The sequence below is a fragment of the Heptranchias perlo genome, chromosome 33, assembly GCF_035084215.1.
Source record: "Heptranchias perlo isolate sHepPer1 chromosome 33, sHepPer1.hap1, whole genome shotgun sequence".
In the NCBI taxonomy this organism is placed as follows: domain Eukaryota; kingdom Metazoa; phylum Chordata; class Chondrichthyes; order Hexanchiformes; family Hexanchidae; genus Heptranchias; species Heptranchias perlo.
The window spans coordinates 7,696,478-7,719,463 of NC_090357.1; the positions used below are offsets into that span (position 1 = coordinate 7,696,478).

Below are 22,986 nucleotides of genomic sequence, written 5' to 3' on the forward strand. Positions count from 1 at the left end.
GTTCCTATATAGTAGTGTTCCCCAAGGGTCAGTGTTAGGACCACTGCTCTTTTTGATATATATTAATGACCTGGACTTGATTATAGAGGGTATAATTTCAAAGTTTGCAGATGATACAAAATTTAGAAATGTAGTGAACAATGTGGAGGATAGTAACAGACTTCAGGAGGACACAGACAAGACAGGTGAAATGGGCAGACACGTGGCAGATGAAATTTAACACAGAGAAGTGTGAAGTGATTCATTTTGGTAGGAAGAATGAGGAGAGGCAATATAAACAAAATGGTACAATTTTAAAGGGGGTGCAGGAACAGAGAGACCAGGAGGTGCACATACACAAATCTTTGAAGATGGCAGGACAAGTTGAGAAGGCTGTTAAAAAAGCATATGGGATCCTGGGCTTTATTAATAGACATGATGTGGAGATGCCGGTGATGGACTGGGGTTGACAATTGTAAACAATTTTACAACACCAAGTTATAGTCCAGCAATTTTATTTTAAATTCACAAGCTTTCGGAGACTTCCTCCTTCCTCAGGTAAATGTTTACCTGAGGAAGGAGGAAGTCTCCGAAAGCTTGTGAATTTAAAATAAAATTGCTGGACTATAACTTGGTGTTGTAAAATTGTTTACAATTTATTAATAGAGGTATAGAGTACAAAAGTAAGGACATTTATAAAACCTTTATAAAACACTGTTTAGGCCTCAGCTGGAGTATTGTGTTCATTTCTGGGCACCACACATTAGGAAGGATGTCAAGGCCTTAGAGAGGGTGCAGAAAAGATTTACGAGAATGGTGCCAGGGATGAGGGATTTCAATTATGTGGAGAGACTGGAGAAGCTGGGGTTGTTCTCATTAGAACAGAGAAGGTTAAGAGGAGATTTGATAGAGGTGTTCAAAATCATGAAGTGACAGAGTAAATAAGGAGAAACTGTTTCCAGTGGCAGCTGGGTCGGTAACCAGAGGACACAAATTTAAGGTGATCGACAAAAGAGCCAGAGGTGACAAGAGGAAACATTTTTTTAAGCAGCAGGCGGTAATGATCTGGAATGCACTGCCTGGAAGGGTGATGGAAGCAGATTCAATAGTGATAGGGGAATGGGACTAATTGGATAGCTCTTTCAAAGAGCCGGCACAGGCACAATGGGCCAAATGGCTTCCTCTTGTGCTGTACCTATTATGATACAATGAAAATTAACCGTGGGTATTCAGCACTCCATCCAAACTTGGCAACAAGGCCCTAAGCTCTGGAATTCCCTCCCTAAACCTCTCCCCTCCAGTCTACCTCTCTCTCCTCCTTTAAGACGCTCCTCAAAACCTACCTCTTTGACCAAGCTTTTGGTCACCTGTCCTAATATCTCCTTATGTGGCTCGGTGTCACATTTTGTTTGATAAAGCCGCTGTGAAGCGCCTTGGGAGGTTTTAATACTTTAAAGGGGCCACATAAAAGCAAGTTGTTGTTGTTGTAGTACGAGTACAGACTACACGTTTACAGTGTGGAGTGGACTGTAGACATGCTGGAGGCAGTACTCAACCCTGTTATACAATGACCCCCCAACCAGAATATAGGCAAAACTGATGGAGACAGAAACAGTGAGAATAATCTGAAATATCAGATTGCAATGTGAAAGGTCACTTCAATGGAATTATGTAAGGAATCTTACAACACCAGGTTATAGTCCAACAAATTTATTTTAAAATCACAAGCTTTCGGAGATTATCTCCTTCGTCAGATGATTGAATCATCTGACGAAGGAGATAATCTCCGAAAGCTTGTGATTTTAAAATAAATTTGTTGGACTATAACCTGGTGTTGTAAGATTCCTTACATTTGTCCACCCCAGTCCATCACCGGCATCTCCACATCAATGGAATTAGGTTGCACCCAACATGAAAATGTAAACAAAGACTTTTACAGTGGGAGTGGATTACTCATATGTCACCGTTAAAGCATGATTTGAACAAAAATCCAATTGTATGTTATTTATGAATGTGCAAAGGCTGCAATAGTCATATTCTGTGTAAGTTTAATCATGCAAATAGTCCAAACAAATACAAACACACTGCAAACTGCATTTTCTGAACTCATTTAATTCGATCCCTCTCGAACCTGCTTTACTGCTGTACGTGCCAGCTGGACATGGTGCAGGGACGCTTGTACGTTTTGGACAGAAATGTCCGCTGGGACATGGTACTGGCTGGGCTGTAGCTACAGTGCAGTAAGACCCAGCTGTACATGGCAAACAGTCATCCTGTCTAGAGCCTCCATAGTGGTCTTGGTACGTACCAGCAGGACATGGAACCTGCAACGAGAAAAAAAAACGCAGTTGAATATAGTTTAGCATCTGAGCTTCAAATCAACAAACTCAAAGACCCAAGTTCAATCCTCACTTCGTGCTGAGCGAACTGATCTCAGAAAGAGCAACAATAAGGACATGACAATTAGTTGGGGGAGCCAATGTTACATCATCGAGAACTACAGCACAGAAACAAGCCATTCGGCCCAACTGGTCTACGCTGACATTTATGCTCCACATGAGCCTCCTCCCTCCCTACTTCATCTAACCCGATCAGGATATCCTTCTGTTCCTTTCTCCCTCATGTGTATATCTAGCTTCTCCATAAATGCATCTATGTCATTTGCCTCAACTACTCCCTGTGGCGCATTCCACATTCTGACCATTCTTTGATTAAAGAAGTTTCTCCTGAATTCCCTATTGGATTTATTAGTGACTATTTTATATTTATAAACACTAGTTTTGGACTCCCCGACAAGTAGAAACATTTTCTCCACGTCTACCCTATCAAACCTTATCATTATCTTAAAGATCTCTATAAGGTCACCCCTCAGCCTTCTCCAGTCTGAGTAGTTACCCTTAACCCCTACTCTCTGTTTTCTGTTTTGTAGCCAACTTGTTATCCATTCTGCTAACTGACTCCACATGCTCTGACCTTAGCCATGCGTCGACAATGCAGTAAATATTGAAGACCTTTTGAAAATCCAAATATATTACATCAACTGCATTATACTTGTCTACTCTTTCTGTTACTTCTTCAAAGAATTCAATAAGGTTGGTCAAGCATGACTTTCTCTTCTGAAATCCTTGTTGGCTATTCTTTATTACATTTTCATTCTCTAGATATCTATTACATCTTTGAGTAACTTTCGAGCCAGACAAGTGCCAGGCAATGACCATCTCCAACAAGAGAGAGTCTAACCACCTCCCCTTGACATTCAACGGCATTACCATCGCCGAATTCCCCACCATCAACATCCTGGGGGTCACCATTGACCAGAAACTTAACTGGACCAGCCACATAAATACTGTGGCTACAAAAGCAGATCAGAGGCTGGGTATTCTGCGGTGAGTGACTCACCTCCTGACTCCCCAAAGCCTTTCCACCATCTACAAGGCACAAGTCAGGAGTGTGATGGAATACTCTCCACTTGCCTGAATGAGTGCAGCTCCAACAACACTCAAGAAGCTCGACACCATCCAGGACAAAGCAGCCCGCTTGATTGGTACCCCATCCGCCACCCTAAACATTCACTCCCTTCACCATCAGCGCACCGTGGCTGCAGTGTGTACCATCCATAGGATGCATTGCAGCAACTCGTCAAGGCATCTTCGACAGCACCGCCCAAACCCACGAGCTCTACTACCTAGAAGGACAAGATGTGGAGATGCCGGTGATGGACTGGGGTTGACAATTGTAAACAATTTTACAACACCAAGTTATAGTCCAGCAATTTTATTTAAAAATAAAATTGCTGGACTATAACTTGGTGTTGTAAAATTGTTTACAGAAGGACAAGGGCAGCAGGCACATGGGAACAACACCACCTGCACGTTCCCCTCCAAGTCACACATCATCCCGACTTGGAAATATATCACCATTCCTTCGTCGTCGCTGGGTCAAAATCCTGGAACTCCCTACCTAACAGCACTGTGGGAGAACCTTCACTGCTCAGACTGCAGTGGTTCAAGAAGACGGCTCACCACCACCTTCTCAAGGGCAATAAATGCTGGCCTCGCCAGCGACGTCCACATCCTATGAACGAATAAAAGAAAAGATTCCATTATCTTTCCTACCATCGACGTTAAGCTAACTGGTCTATAGTTCCCTGGTCTTGTTCTATCTCCCTTTTTAAATATAGGAATAACATTAGCTGTCCATCAGTCCTCTGGCACTATTCCCTTTTCTAGAGAATTTTTATATATATGTAATAGTGCCTCTGCTATCTCCTCCCTAACTTCTTTTAATATTTGCAGATGCAATCCACCTGGTCCAGGGGTCTTATCCTCCCCAAGTTTGATTAGTTTTTCAATTATCTCCCCCCTTTCTATCTTAAATGTTTTAATATCTTTTTCGATCTCTTCCTCTAATGTCCTGCCCACCTTGTTCGTCTCCCTGGTAAATACAGAGGCAAACAAACTGTTCAATATTTTTGCCATTTCGCTATCGTTACCTGTGAGTTTATCGTGTGAACCCTTAGTGGTTCCTATCCCTCTTACCACTCTTGATCACTATCCAGAAGCAGCTGGAAAAGAACACATGGGGATATTGGGCGACGACAAGAGCAGCTTGGCTATGATGCCCCTCATTGTCAAATAATCTGATGACACTCACACATGAAGAATTGCTATTTGGGCAAAGTACTGGAAAGCCCCATTGCCTGAGGAACCAGAACCCAACAGCAGCCAGTGCCTTCATGAGAAAAAAAGGAAGAACAAACAAACTTGTATTTATACAGTTCTTGATCATGTCGTCAGTACGTTCCAAAGCAGTCTTTTCCAATGAATTCCTTATTCAAAGGACATGGGGAAAAGGCGGGAGGGTGGAATTGAGGTAAAAATCAGATCGGCCATAATCTCATTGGGTGGCGGAGCAGGCTCGAGGGGCCGAGTGGCCTACTCCTGCTCCTATCTCTCATGGAAGTGTAATATAGTGAAGTTGTTATATGGACAAGTGTGGTAGCCAATTCGCACATGACCAGGTCTGACGAACAGCAAATGAGATGAATAACCAATGAATTTGTTTTTAGTGGTGTTGGTTGAGGCAGCAACTGGGAGAACTCTTTGTTCCTCTTTGGATAGTTTCTTGGGACCTTTAAGACAGAAAGATGGGCTTTGGTTTAATGTCTCTTCCAAAAGACAATGGGGGTCATTTTGTATTTGTGCGATAGTGTAAAATAGCTGATAGCCTGTTTTACAACTCTCCCGATTTTTATTTCCATTGACCCTCAATGAAAATAAAAAATCGCGAGAGATGTAACACGGATTGCCGATTCACTATCACCTGTTTTACAATATCGCACAGAGTCAAAATCTACCCCAATATCTCCAATAATACGGTACTCCCTCAGTACTGCACGGAAATATAGGATTGGATTGTGTGCTCATACTCATCCATAAGTATCATATGATCTGGTGACTCACTGAGAGAGAAAAATAGAAACATCCCAGCACAGTAGTGACTCACCGTGAAAGGGGATCAAAGAAACATCCCAGCAGTCTAGTTTCTCTTACCCTGAGCCATCAAATTGAGCATTTTGGAACTGCTTCTGACAATACTGCTCACAACCACCATCGACAATTAAACATTGATGGAGCAGTCGAGGGGAAGCTATGATTCATACTCTAATTGGCCTTGACGTGGAGATGCCGGTGATAGACTGGGGTGGACAAATGTAAGGAATCTTACAACACCAGGTTATAGTCCAACAGTTTTATTTGAAAATCACAAGCTTTCGGAGGCTTTCTCCTTCGTCAGGTGAGGAAGGAGAAAGCCTCCGAAAGCTTGTGATTTTCAAATAAAACTGTTGGACTATAACCTGGTGTTGTAAGATTCCTTACATTTCTAATTGGCCTGGGGGTGAAGTCTTTTATACAGCAATTCCCATTTAAATGGCTTTAAAACGATAAACACAGCATAGGAAGTAAACAAAGAAGCTTTGATGTTAACAGCTTGAAAGTTCGCAGTTGGTATTTTGTTACTTGTGTCCTATCTTTTGATTAGAATCGTGAAGTTCAGTTATTGGCCATTTATCAGAAATGAAGCAAACTGCATAACATTTTCTCTCTTTTGATGACTCCAAGTCTGATGCACTTTGTATATATTAAAGGAACTTGGAGCCAGTCCTACTGCTATTCTTTATATGTTGAATATAAAATGAATTTAGTAACCAATGTTTCAGACGAAAGGTCTTCGACCTGAAACGTTAACTCTGTTTCTTTCTCCACAGATGCTGCCTCACTCGCTGAGCTCCTCCGGCATTTTCTGTTTTTATTTCAGATTTCCAGCAACTGCAGTATTTTGCTTTTGATTTTGTTTCAGTTAATCCTATTCATTAATCAAGCTGTCAATAGCAATTAAATTTATTGCAATATTTATATGTGCCAGGGACCACATCAAGGGTGTCACAGTGAATAACAGTACTTTATTATTTAGGGTTAAAATGCCTTAAAGACAAGATTACGTTGTTTTGAGATGGTTTTTCATTGCTACTATTTTGAAATACAAAAACAAATTAGCTAATCCTTTATAAATCACTGTTACCATAGGAAGATGTCAAGCTCTTGGAGAGGGTGCAGAGGAGATTTACCAGAATTATACCAGGGATGAGGGACATCAGTTATGTGGAAAGAGCAGAGAAGCTGAGATTGTTCTCCTCAGAGCAGAGAAGGTTAAGGGTAAATTTAATAGAGGCGTTCAAAATTATGAAGGGTTTTGATCGAGTAAATAAGATGGGTCAGTAACCGAAGGACACAGATTTAAGATAATTGGCAAAGGAACCAGAAGAGAGGAGGAAGAGAATTTTTTTTACGCAGCGAGTTGTTATAATCTGGAATGCACTACCTGAAAATGGAGGTGGAAGCAGATTCAATAGTAACTTTCAAAAGGGAATTTGATATATACTTGAAAAGGAAAAATTTGGAGGGCTATGGGGAAAGAGCAGAGGAATGGGACTAATTGGATAGCTCTTTCAAAGAGCCAGCATGGGCATGATGGACTGAATGGCTTTCTGCTGTGCTGTAGGATTCTGTGATTCTAACTAGATCAGATATGACGTTGGCTTGATTCTGTTTTTTCCTTTCGGTATTGAGGAAAAATCAAGACTTGAAACTGAAAGGTTATCCAAGTGAGCAGGACCTATCTTTTAAGATTAATTTCTCCCCTCCTCTCCAAAAGAGTTGGCTCCTCGTTGAGATAAGATTCCACAGAGCTGGCGAGCTGATTGCCCTCCCTGCAAATGTCACTCCACATTGAGAATGATCAATCAGGAAATTAGCCCTTATGATGCAATGTTGCTTGCTAGCACACTCAAGTTATCGTCTGTGATACACGTTGAATGTATGCCAATTGTAATATCACTTTGATATCGTGAAGATTCTCCTTGATTAGTGTCCTGCAGTTATACAGATCCATTCCATGTTTTGTGATAGATGCAGTCAGAAAGTTTCACCTGTTAATCCTCCCAACACTGAATAAACTGCTGAGAATCCACTACAAGTTAATTATGATAAATGAAAGAAAGAGATTCAATGGATATGATTTTAGCCTGGAGACTGGAACCTAGCCTGTCTTTAGATTTTCGCGTGGGATACCCGGAAGCCAATTGAGTGTATCAAAATCTGCACTGGCAACTTAATTGAAGGTACGTATTTGAGCTTCCGGCTTTCCCACGCGGCAGGCAGCCAGATAGACAGGGTTGACTGCCTGTTGGGAGAGAAAGGAGCTGCGAATCGGAGAGGGGGGAGGGAGGGAGAGATCATAGGCCCTGGAAGAAATTGGGTTGGGGGGGTTAATGTGGACAACATCGGGTGGGCCTTGGATAAGATTTGGGGGTCCAGTGTCGGATGGGGGTGGGGGTCCAGCATTGGAGTGGGAGAGGAAATCGGCCGATTGCGGGGTCCCGTAGTGCCAAGTGAGCTTGGATGAAACACTCCTGCTCCTCCGGGCCCACAAGCAGTGCAATAAAGGCACTCGCCACATGGAGACGGCCCTTCCCGCTGCTTTCACCTGATGTGAATCAGAAGCGATGGGAAACACGAACAGGTAAGATTAAATTTGTTTTTCTTTTGTAATACACAAAAAATTAATAACCTCAACTATCACAATGAGGTTCATTGCTCCTTTAAGTGTTAGCCCATTAGCTTTAGGGGGGGCGGGGGAGGCGGGACTTCCAGGTGCCTGTTGTGCGCTCGCATCCAAACGCGCCTGGATCAAACCCGGAAGTGGGCGGGTTGGAACTGGGGTGCAGTCTCGCTCCAAAAACCTACTATTTTTACTGCCCCCATGCCCCCAACCCACCCATTCTTGGGGTTTACAATTATCCCAATGTGTCAAACGGCCTTTCTCTCACTTCATCCTTTTGGTAAGTAATTGCATATTTTCATTGATCGAAGCTCATTTGCTGCTCGTTTCTTTTGACGAGCTTTCACTTAAGCCTGTCAGCTTGACTCAGTGGTAGCACTCTTGCCTCTGAATCAGGGGGTGTTATTCAAGCCCCTCTCCAGGATTTCAGCACATAATCTAGGCTGACACTTCTGTACAGAGTGAGGCATTGTTGGATGAGACATTAAACCGAGGCCCCATCCATCTGTTCAGGTGGATGTTAAAGATCCCATGGCACTATTTGCAGGAGAGTTCTCCCAGTGTTCTGGTCAACATTTATCCCTCAACCAACACCACAAAATAATATATTAACCGGTCAGTTATCTCATTGCTGTTTGTGGGACTTTGCTGCGTGCAAATTGGCTGCCACGTTTGCCTACATAACAACAGTGACTGCACTTCAAAAGCAATTCATTGGCTGTGAAGCACTTTGGGATGTCCTGAGGACGTGGAGGGTGGAGCTGAGTGATGGGACACGTAGGTTGCACCATGTAGGGATGGGGCCTGCTTATAGCTGGTCTTTTTCATACGCTTCAAATTATAGGCAGAAAATGGTGGCCAGCTCACACCCTTAATTTCTAACGGGCATTTCCGGCAAGAAGACAAGAAAATAGGCCATTGTATGAAGATTCCCATGACTCCCCAGCATACATAGGCAGCAGGCAAAGCTTTCTGTTGCCAACGTATGACCCCTCTATGTGTTAATGCAATCTGAATCATAGCTGGCCATCTAAGTTGACTGGTCCCACTGCTTTCTATTGGGTGGTTTTGCTTTCTATACACAAACACTGTGTAGTCAGAAACAAATACTTCAGCCGGGGCAGGAAAAGGCAACTAGCTACAACACGGGATTCAGGGGCAGGGAGGGGAAATAATCGGCCGGCATTTCTGGTCCTGATGACTAGACAGCGACCCTTACTGGACGTGCACAAGTATGGATGTCAACAGAGGGCAGGATCCATTTCAACTGCGATGACTTCTGCAGTTGGATAGCCTGCTGGCGCCCATTTGGATAAGATGCAGGAGGATGAGTGTTCCCTGTGGATCTGCACCTCAGTGAGAGGGTCAACAGCCTCAAGAGCCAAAACTGATGGGGTGGGGGGGGGGGAATGGACTGCCCTTCGCTGTTCAATGAGAGAGGGGGGGGAAGAGGACTGTAAAGTTCTTCTCATTAGTGGCTATGCTAAAAACGAGTGCAAGAATATGAAGCAAACAGGGAATTGATTGAAGATTTCCAGTGACATCTGAAAGAAAGGTCACGGCACTGCCAATACTAATTTGGACGCCCTAAAGGGGTTATGTAAACTGCAAAAAATGGCAGACACTTTGAATCCTGCACAAACTGTAATCCTAAAATAACATCTGACATATTCGGATGCTTGTAACTTTTATTCTGTTGGCACTGAGTTTGTTTAGGAAAGAAATTATGAAAAATATGCTTGAACTGCAGGAAGGTGTTGTACAAAGTCAGTTCACTTCAGGATATTGAGAGCACAATAGCCTCACTGTGTTGTGTTTTCTGTTGCATTCCAACTGAAAAGGCCCCAAAAGTTTCATTTGGTTATCAAATAATGTGATTCTAATAAGGTTTCCGCCTCTCCGATAGCACTGAAATAGCCCTGAACAAGTCATAAACAACATTTAAGGGAATGCTAGATAAACACACGAGGGAGAAAGGGACAGAAGGTTATGCTGATAGGGTGAGATGAAGAGGGGAGGGAGGAGGCTCGTGTGGAGCATGGACCATTTGGACCAAGTGGCTTGTTTCTGTGCTGTATATTCTATGTAATTTTATGTCATCCTCTGTGACTGTGAACATGGTGCATTTCCCTAATCATCCTCCTTAACCTCTCTGCAGCCTTTAGATCGACCACACCATCCTCCTCCACCAACTTCCCTTACATTGTACAGCTCAGTGAGATTGTCCTCGTTTGGTTCCAATTACCTCTCCCATCATAGCCCGATCATTTCTACCAACGGCTTCTCTTCCTGCTCCTGTACAGTTACCTCCGGAGACCCCCTCCAAGGTTCCACCTTTGGCCCCTTCCTCATCCACATGCTGTCCCGTGGCAACATCACCTGCAGACGTGGGGGTCAGCTTCCACATGTGTACGGATAACATCTGGCTTCAACTCTCCACCACCCCTCCAGACCCCTCTATTATGCATTCAGACACCTTGTCCAACATCATCTTGGATGAGTCGCAATTTCCTCCAGCTAATCGTTGGGAAGATCGAAGACATTGGGCTCGATATTGAAACAAAAGTGCGGGTGCATTGGGGGCGGGGGGCAATGAAAATCGAGGCAGAAATCCCGGCTCCAACACGCCTAAGAACACACACGACCCTGAGTCATCTGGTGTTCCCGAACCCGGAAGTCCCGCCGGCTTTGACGATATCTAAAGCAGCAATTGAAGTATTTAAACTAGTTTAAAAATCCAAAAATGCAATTAGCTATGAAGGCAAGCAATTTCAACGCTGCCTCAGCGTGTTTCCCGTGCTGTGTGAAACACGCCATGGGAAACGAATCATGTTTCGGCCGGCAGCCATTTGGACATTTAAATCCCTGTTTGACAATTGAGTTATTGCAGCAGGGAAACTCAGTTCTCTCAGACAAACTTTTGGCTGCGAGATCTTTGTGTTTAGACTGAAAATTCTTGGTTTCCACTCAGAATTGTTCTGTTTACACACATTTACCAACTTTTCGGACCCCCTCAAACTGATACCATCAGGATGGTGGGGGGGGGCGTGATGGCTTCATTCACCAGTACATCCGAGGACGAGGAACATCGCCATCCTCGCCAGGCTGGGTGTGCACTTCTGCCACTTGGAACTCCGCAACAGTGCTACGCCTCAGGCACCTGTACAAGAGCACATAGGGGAATAACAGAGGGAGCGATGTCGCAGGAGGCACTATCCTCCTCAGAGGGTCCACAGACCGAGGCTCAGCTTCCTGGACCTCTCTGAGGAGCAGTGCATAAGGAGATTGAGAGTGAGTCACCAGGTAGTCGTAGACATCTGCAGCCTCCTTCATGCCGAGTTGCTCCCGGTTGGGCCTGGTAGCATCTCATTACCCATCGCAGTTAAAGTGACCACTGCCCTCAACTTGTTCACCTCCGGATAATTCCAGGGTGCCATCGAGGACATCGCCGAGATCTCTCAGTCGTGTGCACACAAGTACATAAGGCAGGTCACCGACAGTTTGTTTCGCAGGGCCTCGCAATACGTCAACTTCCCCATGGATGACCTCAGCCAGACGGAGAGGACAGTGGGATTCCACTCTGTGGCTGGCTTCCCACGGCTAGAGGGTGCAATCGATTGCACGCATACAGCAATCCGAGCACCTCCACACGAGCCAGGACTGTTCATCAGCAGAAAGGGGTATCACTCCATCAACACTCAGCTCGTTTGTGACCACTGGAAAAGATTCCTTCACGTGTGCGCCAGATTCCCTGGCAGCTGCCACGGTTCGTTCATTCTGAGGGAATCCAACATCCCGTGCCTCTTCCATGCACTGAACAGTGTTAAGGGCTGGCTCCTCGGGGACAAGGGATACCCCCCTGCACACGTGGCTCATGAGGAACCCCATCAGCGAGCAATAGCGTCAATACAACGAGAGCCACATCACCACCAGGACCATAATTGAACATGCAATAGGACTGTTGAGGATGCGATTTCGGTGCCTCGATCATTCTGGGGGAGCGCTTCAATACGCACCAGCGAGAGTGGGGCGCATTATAGTAGCGTGTTGTGTCCTGCACAACATGGCGCAACAGAGGGGGGTATCAGTTGATGAGGCCCCATGCCCTCATCCACCATCCACATCTGCAATCAACATTGAGGAGGAGCAGGAGGAGGACCAGGAGGAGGAGGAGGAGAGGGGGACGAACCCCTGGGCAGAGCAGCGGCTCACCTGGCTGCCCGTGAGGCCATGGAGTCACTCATATGTGAACGGTTCTCGTAAGATCAGAAAGTGAGAAGAGTCCAGTCCTCACACCGCCTGGAAAGAGCAGTGCCAACACCAGAACCCCACCACCCCACAGCTCCGCACAAAACAGTCCTGTAACTACACATACACCCACTGTAAAGTGACCCACTGGGTGGCATCAAGTGTCGCCATTCATGATGAAGCACATGAAAGGGCACTATCACAAAAGCCAGTCAAGAATGGGCAAGACGTGGCAGTAGTGGTGAGAATGATACCAATTAATGTGACTTGAACAAAAAACAAATATAAATGAAACGTTAACTCTGTTTCTTTCTCCACAGATGCTGCTTCACCTGCTGAGCATCTCCATCATTTTCTGTTTTTTATTTCAGATTTCAAGCATCCGCAGTATTTTGCTTTTGATAAAGCTTTATAAAACAAGTCGCAACAAATATGCTTAACCCTTTGATAAAAAAGGGGACAAAATAAAAAAAACAGAAAGTACTGAGAAATATATCGCAGGTCAGTATGCAACTTGCCTTTTGTCTTTTAGATGCTTACAGACCCGATGTGTACTTCCAACATTCTTTGTGCTTCACCTGTGGACAGTCAGCAACTCAGGTTGCACTGCATCCAGGTCAGCCATTTTGTAAATAAAATGATTTTAGCTCAGTCACCATGACAACTAAACAAACCATAATATTCCTACTAAACAAACCATAACATTCCGACTAATAAAATAATTCAATGTCAGGAGGAGCTTTATTTCTATATTAACCCATGCCACAAACATAGATAAAATTAAATTTTTAATGCAAGATTTAAACAATTCAATTCTGCTTGGCCTGCCTTCCCTTTTCCCCTTCTCTCTCTTTAACCTGTTATTTTATTTCAAGCACAATTGTTGCATTTATACCGTCTTTATTTAAAGAAAGCAATTTTAATTACTTTGCTTGCCCTTTTTTCCCTCTGCTTTGGAAATTGCACTATCTGCAGGAGGGACCAACATTGAGAAAACTGGCAGAAATAATGCTCCAAAGGCCATTAATTCAACCAATTGGGATTAAAACGGGTGAAGACTGGTGTGGTTACATCACAGACACAATAAGCAAAATCTTTCGATGCAATTCTTCGGCAATGGATATGGAAGAGCTGGTATTGGCCAGTCACAAGAATCAAATCACACCAAGGAACACAGACACAGTGGGATGTGATCGTTTGCAAGGTATAACAAATACAATCACTTCGCCTAGTTGGGATTGAAGTCCCTCCTTGATCCTGAAGCACTACTTCAATAAACAGTCAGGAGACTGAAATTTGTTTGTTTGGTTTTAACTGGTTACATCTCCAGATTCTGTCACACTCTCTGTTAGGGGGATCTGAAGCAATTCTACCACACCTGTACTATTACTTGTGCCATCAAATTCCACACATCTTGACATACTTTACCTGCTTTTTCCCAAAGGACCCAACCACTGCTGGGATCTCTCCATAGATGTTAGTGATATTCCAAGGGCAGTAGTAGCCAGGGTCACATGACCCAGTCTCGGAGAACGATCCTTCGCTGCAGTAGTATCCGACTGGGCAAGGTGAGCACTCAGTTAATGAACCTTTTCCAGGGCTGCGATTGAGTGTACCTGGTGGACAGGGTATCTCCATTGCTGTGCCTGTAGATACAGAAAAAAATTTATCTATATATAAACATGGGCAGCTAAACACTTTAACTAGCGAGAGAGATACCCTACAAGGGAACGATCCACCAGTTTAAAGGCACCATACTAGTTTTCTGAGCAAAAAGATTCAAGCTACACTTTTTCACAGTGCACACACCATTCCTCAGCCAAGGCGGTGGTTAGGTGATCAGTCCCCATGAAAGGTGGTTATTTCAAGGAGAAAAATGTCAATAAACATATCCAGAGACAGTCAGCTACCTGGCAAATGAGACTAAACATTGTTATAATTGTATGGTACTGTTTAAAAACAGCAAATATGATGATACAATGAACAGTACATTGTCAAGTAAGGTGCAATAGCAATGTTAATTTGGGTGTGCTCGTTGACCAAACATTGAATGTGTCAATATACTAACAGTCGGCAACAAATGCCAAGGCAAACAGAATGTCACGATGCAAAGGAGGAGATCGCAGTACAGGTCCAACAAAATGATTTCAACACAAGGACGAGAATTTTAAACTTGAGGCATTGGTGGACCGGGAGCCAAGGTAGGTCAGCAAGCACAGGGGGTGATGGGTGAACGGGACTTGGTGCGAGTTAGGATACGGACAGCAGAGTTTTGGATGAGCTCAAGTTTATGGAGGGTTGAAGATGGGAGACCGGCCAGAAAGCATAGAAATAGTCGAGTCTAGAGGTAACAAAAACATGGATGACTATAAATATTTGTCTCAACTTCCTCTCATTCTCTTCTCACCTTTTTCTCTTCTGTCCTTCTTACTCTCTCATTTTCTGTTTCTCTCTTATCGGAGGGTGACAACAAAAAAATAAGAACACTATGGAGGTGGGGTTAACCAGAATCCACAGTGTTGCCAGAAGTTTGACTTATAGGGAGAGGTTGGATAGACTGAGACATTTTTCCCTGGAGAGTAGGAGGTTTCGGGGTGATCTTATAGAAGTCTATAAAATAATGAGGGGCATAGATAAGGTCGATAGTCAAAATCTTTTCCCAAAGGTAGGGGAGTCTATAACGAGGGGGCATAGACTTAAGGTGAGAGGGGAGAGATACAAAAGGGTCCAGAGGGGCAATTTTTTCACTCAAAGGGTGGTGAGTGTCTGGAACGAGCTGCCAGAGGCAGTAGTAGAGGCGGGTACAATTTTGTCTTTTAAAAAGCATTTGGACAGTTACATGGGTAAGATGGGTATAGAGGGATATGGGCCAAGTGCAGGCAATTGGGACTAGCTTAGTGGTATAAACTGGGCGACATGGACATGTTGGGCCGAAGGGTCTGTTTCCATGTTGTAAACTTCTATGATTCTATAAGTTCCCTATTAAACCTCCAGCTTCTATAGTTTCAATAAGGCCTTTCATCTTGTGCTAGATTTCTCTCTTTCCTTGTCCTATCGTCTTTCTATTGTTCTTTCCCCCGTTACTCTGTTCCCTACTTTTTCCTTTTTATTTCTGATTTCTGTGTTCACAACCCAACTGGCTAATGGGAAGGGCCATTATCACAGTCTTTTTTCCTTTCTCTCACTGGAGAATAACACAAAGAACAAGAGCACCACTCAGAATAGTACTAGAGAAAGTCCCCAATGAAATCTACAGGGTTTTTAATAGGGTCTTGGTAATAGGGTCTTTTATTTAATGCTATGGATTATGGGAAAGCCCCAGCTTTGTAGGGTTTATTTTGTTTTTTCTTGATTTCCAGGCAAAGCAGGAAATGAATACTGTGAAGGCCAGATACACTAGCGCAGTGCAGGGATGGAATTGTGATTCTCCGGAGGGAGTTGATTGATCTGTAGTTGGGGCCGCACTCTGTTGAGGGCTGATTTTGCCCCCTAGGATGTACATTGAATATCCTTGTTCTAGACTCACATAAGGACACATAATGAAGTTAATGGAGCAGAACCTGGGACAGAGGGTACGTTTCCGTGGAACTGTAAAATCTCAAAAATAGCACATCTCCAACCGGGTAAGGCAGTTTCTTTTAAAAATAATTGCATAGAATGGAAGAAAAGGGAATACTTTACATTGTTCACAACCCTTTCATTTAAAAAAAAGTCAAGTGAATGCAGGGGGAAAGGTGGTGTATAGAAGAAGAGGTCCATGGTCTGGTAACGGTGCAACACTAAAGTATATTACTTACCCTCTGGGCAATAACGGCCCTTGCTGCAGCCTCTGGCCTCCGCCAAGCTTTTAGTTCCCAGAGGACAATATTTTCCCGACGGGCACAATTTCATTTCCAACATCACGGCTGCTGCTGTTACTAACTCATCGCAATAGTGCCTGTAAAATTAGTCGTACATTCTGTTGAGATTACTAGTTTGTAAAATTATACTGGTCAGTGGTTAAAATGACACTGGTCTGAGGTCCAGGTACCTCTTACTTTATAGTTTGGGCCAGCCAAAAAAAAATAGCATTTAATCACTGAATCATTGCTAGCTCCACATTGGTGCTGTCTACTCTATTCCCATTTCTCTGTTCTTTCTCCATACATTACAACTTGTTTATTCAAGTAGTTATCCGAGTCCCTCTTAAATTTTGTGATTCATTTGGCTTCAATGGTCCCCTGTAATAATCTAGTCTATGTTTCAATAACACTTTTGCATTAAAAAAAATTCTTCCATCTTCCCCCTTTCTGCTTCTCGTACTAATCCCACATTTAAGCTCCCCAATTACTAATTACCAACCAGTGGAAATAATCTTTCACCATTTAGCCTTTCAAAACCTTTCCTTTGGCTCCATCTCCAATATCCTTTCTATAACATTAATGCTCAACAACGTCAATGTTCACCTATGAGGTAGCACAGAAATGGGCAACTAAAAGCTGTCTCTCCGTGAAGCCCACCATTATGCTTCAGCAAAATCCTGGTGGCAACCAGCAACTCTCAAGCAAAGCCAATGCTCGGGATTGTGGTCATGACCAAAAGTTAATATCTGTCTCTCCTCTTTAATATCCCTTTTAGCGAAAGACAACGTGGATTCTTGGTCTCCTGCGCAAATGCATAAACAGGCCCATGCACTCAGAGTTCGGCTGACTAGACTGCCCTCCTGATGGCTCATATGTTTGTAGAAATACTATAAGCTGGGAACTGCTCCATTTACATACTTACCCAGGTTCACAAGGCAAACACTTTGAATATCGAGCGCTGGAGTAGTAACCAATGCCACAGGGACTGGGTTCCACTGATCCTTCCTGACAGTAATAACCAGCTGTACATTCGTGGCAGTTAGAGCCTGCTTTGGCTGGACTTCCTAGGAAAGTCATTACAAGTTAAGAGTACTCGATGGTCAGATCTGCCTTTTGTTTTTAAACTAGAATCTGGCATCAAAAATATACATAATGGAACAGAAACACCTTTGAAAAATTCTATTTTCAGTTGTGAACAGGTACAAGAAAACAAATACTGCAAAGATAAGCCACACAGTCACTTTGGGTAATTACTTTTTTCCTTGGTAAAGAAATGTACATAACAGATAATCCAAAAGCATCAACTTTGTTCCAGTTGATGTAATGCACACAGAGACTCGACATCGCAGTTATGAACAGTTTGCCGTGTGATCATGTTCACTCTATAAACATCCGCATTTAGTTCATAAAATATGTCAATCACAAATCTAATCAGCCACTCAACAAAATCCACTCCATCATTGTTTATTTGGTACAAGCATTTTCTTGTTAAAGTAAGCTGTGTACTAATAATAATTGTTAACCATGGCTCAGTGATAGTTGCCTCTAAGTCAGAAGGTTACATGTTCAAGTCCCACTTCAGAGACTTGAGCACAAAATCTAGGCTGACACTCCAGTACAGTACTGAGAGGGAGTTGCACTGTCGGAGGTGCCGTCTTTCGGATGAGACGTTAGGTCCCATCTGTCCCTTCAGGTGGATGTAAAAGATCCCATGGCGCTATTTCGAAGAAGAGCAGGGGAGTTCTCCGCAGTGTCCTGGCCAATATTTATCCTTCAAACAACATCATTTAAGCAGATTATCGGGTCACTATCACATTGCTGTTACCTTGGACCTTGCGTAGATTGGCTGCCGCGTTTCCTGCATTACTACGAAGTTCTGCACAGAGACTTAGTCAAAAAATAGAGGCCGAGTCAAAGAAGGAGACATTCAGAGAGGTGGCCATAAGCTTGGTCACAGAGGTGTGTTTTAAGGAGGGTTGCATAGGAGGAGAGGTAGCAAGGGGCCAAGGACAGTTGAGGCACAGCTGCTAATAGTAGAGTGAAGTTGGGGGAGGGCGTTGCACAAGAGGCCAGAGTCAGTGGAAGAGAGAGTTGGGGCTGGGGGTGGGAGTTGTAGAACTGGAGGAGGTTACAGAGACAGGGAAGGGTGAGGCCATGAAGGGATTTAAATACCGGGAAAAGAATGCTATATCTGAGGAATTGGGGGACAAGGAGCCATTGGAGGTCAGGGAGGACTAGGGTGATGGATGGGCGGTACCTGGTGCGGGATAGGATATGGGCAGCAAAGTTTTGGATGCGCTGAAGTTTAAGGATGGTGCAGGCTGGGAGGCAGCCCAAAAGAGCTATGGAACAGTTGAGTCTGAAGGTAACAAAGGCATGGATGAGGGTTTCACTAGTGGACGGGCTGAGGTAAGGACGGAGGCAGGTGATGTTATGAAGGTGGAAGAAAACAGTCTTTGTGGTAGACAGGAGATAGGGTTGGAATCTGAACTCGGGATTAAATAGGACACTGAGGTTGCAAACAGCCAGGTTCAGCTTGAGACAGTGGCCAGGGAGGGTGATGGAAGCAGTGACAAGGGGACGGAGTTTGTGGTGGGGGCTGAAGACAATTGCTTCAATCTTAATGTTTAGCAGGAGGAATCTGCAACTCATTCAAGACTGGATGTTGGCCAAGCAGTCTGACAATGCAGAGACAGTGGAGGGGTTGAGAGGGGTTATTACTGGACTAATAATCCAGAGGCCTGGAATAATAATCTGGAGTCATGTGTTCAAATCCCATCACGGCAGCTGGGGAATTTAAATTCAATTAATTAAATAAAACCTGGAATTTAAAAAAAACTAGTATCAGTAATAGTGGCCATGAAACTACCGGATTGTTGTAAAAACCCATCTGGTTCACTAATGCCCTTTAGGGAAGGAAACCTGCCGTCCTTACCCGGTCTGGCTTATATGTGACTCCAGATCCACAGCCATGTGGTTGATTGTTAATCACCCTCTGAAATGACCTAGCAAGACACTCAGTTGTCAAGAAGGCGGCTCACCACCACCTTCTCAAGGGCAATTAAGGAATTGGCAATAAATGCCGGCCTCGCCAGTGACGCCCACATCCCATGAACAAATAAAACAAATAAAAAAGCTGGTGGCGAGGTAGAGCGGGGTGTCATTAGCGTACATGTGGAAGCTGAATTCAGGGTATTGGAGAGAAACAGTGGCCATTTTTAACGCACCCATATTCAGTATGACAAACTCTTTTACACTGTGTTTGATTTCTTAAGGGTCAATTGTAGGTAACAGTGTGCAGGTTGTGCCCAAAATACATACGTTGTGTTTGTCACGATGTGCGACACTAATATTCGATACAGAGTTAATATGTAATGGGCTCTTTACCAAATGATAAAAGAATGAAGCAGCACAAGATTTATTTTTAAAGAAACATTTTAGAGTCAAACTGAAACCAATATTTTAGAAGGGCAAATATCAGCTATTTGGAGACAATGTGGAATATTCAGCACCATGGTCAAGTGAGTAAACAGAGTTAAATTCTCACTGGGATCACAGCACATTCCATAAGAAACACGTAACACTTTCGAGGAACATGTTTGAGCGGCAAACCTTCTCCTCTAAAACATTACTTTGCCTCCTGTTCTACACCCGAGACATTCACCTCAGACAATTACCTGTAACTTTCTGAGTTTCTCTGCTGTAACCATTGAGCATGAAGGTACCAGGAATACATGGGACAGGTTGAACTGAACCATAACCACAGAAATGACCTAAGGTAAAATGCAAACGGTACAGACTGGTTAATAGCAGTTCAAACATTGAATATAACTCTTAAGACATTGTTACATTGTGATATTGGCACCACATGGTATTTTAGGGGTTTTTTTTGAAAAAATAATGGTCGGAATAAGTACCGAGTTTCTGTTGTCAAGTTGTTATTAGAATATTGCATTGGACAGACCCTGAGGAATTACTATGTGTATGCGCTGATCTCATTTGGCTGATCTCATCCAGTGTGGTAATGGGGATTTATTTTTTCAAAAAATATACTTTATTCATAATATTTGCAGCAATACATACAATACAGTTGTCATATCACATTCCAAACGGACACAATACAGATTATACAATTTGCAGGTTACATCAAGTACAGTTCAATGAACACACTATACATAATTACATAATTAGGGTGCGTCATTGCATTACACTCAATACAGATTATTGATTACAGATTCATTACAGGTACGTTACAGATTCATTACATTACATCAATTTTAATTTTACATTCTGCCCGAGGGGTTTTTTCCCTGATTGCAGCCCCTCGGTATACAATGGCGGGAAGGCTCTAAACGGTTGCCTTTCCCCACAGAGCCTTTGCGGTGGCCGCACCCAGCTTCATTGCGTCCCTGAGCACGTAGTCCTTGGAATGTGCCAGTCTGCAACACTCAGTCGAGGACAGCTCCTTGCACTGGAAGACCAGCAGGTTTCGGGCAGACCAAAGGGCGTCTTTCACCGAGTTGATGGTCTTCCAGCAGCAGTTGATGTCCGTCTCAGTGTGCGTCCCCTTGGAACAGCCCGTAGAGCACAGAATCCTGTGTTACGGAACTGCTCAGGACGAACCTGGACAGATACCATTGCATCTCTCTCCAGACCTTCTTTGCAAAGGCACATTCCAGAAGGAGATGGGTGACGGTTTCGTCTGCACCGCAGCCTCCCCGGGCACAGTGTACGGTGGGGCTGAGAGTCCGGGAGTACATGAAGGATCTGACGGGAAGGGCCCTTCTCACCACCAGCCAAGCTAGGTCTTGGTGCTTGTTTGAAAGTTCTGGCGATGAGACATTCTGCCAAATGACATTGACAGTCTGCTCGGGGAACCAACCGACAGGATCCACCATCTCCTTTTCCCGCAGGGTCTCGAGGATGTTATGTGCGGACCACTTGCTGATCGCATTGTGGTCAAAGGTATTTTTCTGCACAAACTTTTCCACGAAGGACAGGTGGGGCTGAACGGTCCAACTGGACGGAGCGTTCCGTGGCAAAGTGGCCAGGCCCATCCTTCGCAACATTAGGGATGGGCAATAAATGCCGGCCTCGCCAGCGATGCCCACGTCCCATGAACGAATAAAAAAAAACACCGGGGACAGGTAGAACCTCAGCACGTAGTGACACTTTGTGTTTGCGTATCGAGGGTCTACGCACAGCTTGATGGAGCCGCACACAAAGGTGGCCATCACGATGAGGGCCACATTGGGAATGCCTTTCCCCCCTTTCTCTGGAGATTTGTACATCGTGTCCCTGCAGACACGGTCCATTTTTGATCTCCAGATAAAGCGGAAGATGGCTCGGGTGACTGTCGCGGCGCAGGAGCGAGGTATGGGCCAGACCTGCGCCAAGTACAGCAACACCGAGAGCACCTCGCACCTGATGACCAGGTTCTTGCCCGCGATCGAGAGGGATCGTCGATCCCACAGTCCCAGTTTCTGCTTCACCTTGGCAATCCGCTCCTCCCAGTTTTTGGTGCACGCCCCAGCCCCCCCGAACCAGATCCCCAGCACCTTCAGGTAATCCGACCTGACGGTGAAGGGGACAAAGGATCGGCCGGTCCAGTTCCCAAAGAACATGGCCTTGCTCTTGTTACGATTTACCCTGGCCCCCGAGGCCAGTTCGAACTGGTCGCTGATGCTCATCAATCTGCGGACCGATAGCAGATCCGAGCAAAAGACGGTGACGTCGTCCAGGTACAGGGCGGCCTTGACCTGAGTGCCTCCGCTGCCTGGGATCGTCACTCCTCTTATGCCCGTATCCCTCCTGATGGACTCGGCAAAGGGTTCGATGCAACACACGAACAAGACGGAGGAGAGAGGACAGCTCTGCCTGACTCCAGATTTGATCGGAAAGCTTTCTGATTCCCACCCGTTGATTGAAACTGCGCTACTGATGTCTGTGTAGAGCAGTCGGATCCAATTGCGGATTCCCTCCCCAAACCCCATTTTGGAGAGCACGTCCATCATGTACGTGTGGGATATTCTGTCAAAGGCCTTCTCCTGGTCCCGGCTGATCAGGCAGGTGTTCACCCCCCTGTCCTGTACGTAGGCGATCGTATCCCTGAGTAGCGCCAGGCTATCAGAGATCTTCCTGCCGGGTACGGTGCAGGTCTGATCGGGGTGGATCACCACCCCCAGGGCTGACTTGACCCGATCGGCGATGACCTTGGACAGAATTTTGTAGTCCACGCTAAGTAGTGAGATGGATCGCCAATTTTTGATTTCTTCCCTCTCCCCCTTCCGCTTGTAGATGAGGGTGATGATGCCTTTCCTCATGGAGTCTGACATGCTGCCTGCCAGAAGCATACCCCCGTACACTTCCAGCAGGTCTGGGCCTATCCAGTCCCACAGAGCAGAGTACAACTCCATCGGTAAGCCATCGCTTCCGGGAGTCTTACTCTTCTCGAAGGAACGGACGGCCTTTGTCAGTTCGTCCAGAGTTAGCGGGTGATCCAGACTCTCCCACTTGATGTCGTCTAGAACCTCCATGATAGACAACAAGAAGGACTGGGAGGCCGCGCTGTCTGTGGGCTTCGCGTCGTACAGTCCGGCATAAAAGGATTTGCAGATCCTCAGTATGTCGGGCTGCGAGGACGTGACCGAGCCGTCCTCTTCCTTCAGGCTGCTGATCACAGAGCTCTCTCTGTGCACCTTTTGGAAGAAGAAACGGGAGCAAGTCTCGTCCTGCTCCACGGAGTGGACTCTGGACCGGAAGATGATCTTGGAGGCCTCGGAGGCAAAGAGCGAGG

At 44.8% G+C, this 22,986-nt stretch overlaps 1 protein-coding gene across 1 annotated transcript in view; it reads right to left on the reverse strand.

Annotated features, from left to right (window-relative positions):
• Positions 1-2,027: 2,027 nt before the first annotated feature.
• LOC137301261 (multiple epidermal growth factor-like domains protein 11) overlaps positions 2,028-22,986 on the reverse strand; it is a 38,543-nt gene continuing 17,584 nt past the window's right edge. The window contains exons 5-9 of the mRNA XM_067970720.1: positions 19,868-19,963; positions 17,113-17,254; positions 16,146-16,285; positions 13,777-13,994; positions 2,028-2,303 (exon numbers count right to left, since the gene is read on the reverse strand). Coding sequence (XP_067826821.1) covers positions 2,028-2,303; positions 13,777-13,994; positions 16,146-16,285; positions 17,113-17,254; positions 19,868-19,963 — 872 coding nt within the window. The remainder of the gene's footprint in view (positions 2,304-13,776; positions 13,995-16,145; positions 16,286-17,112; positions 17,255-19,867; positions 19,964-22,986) is intronic.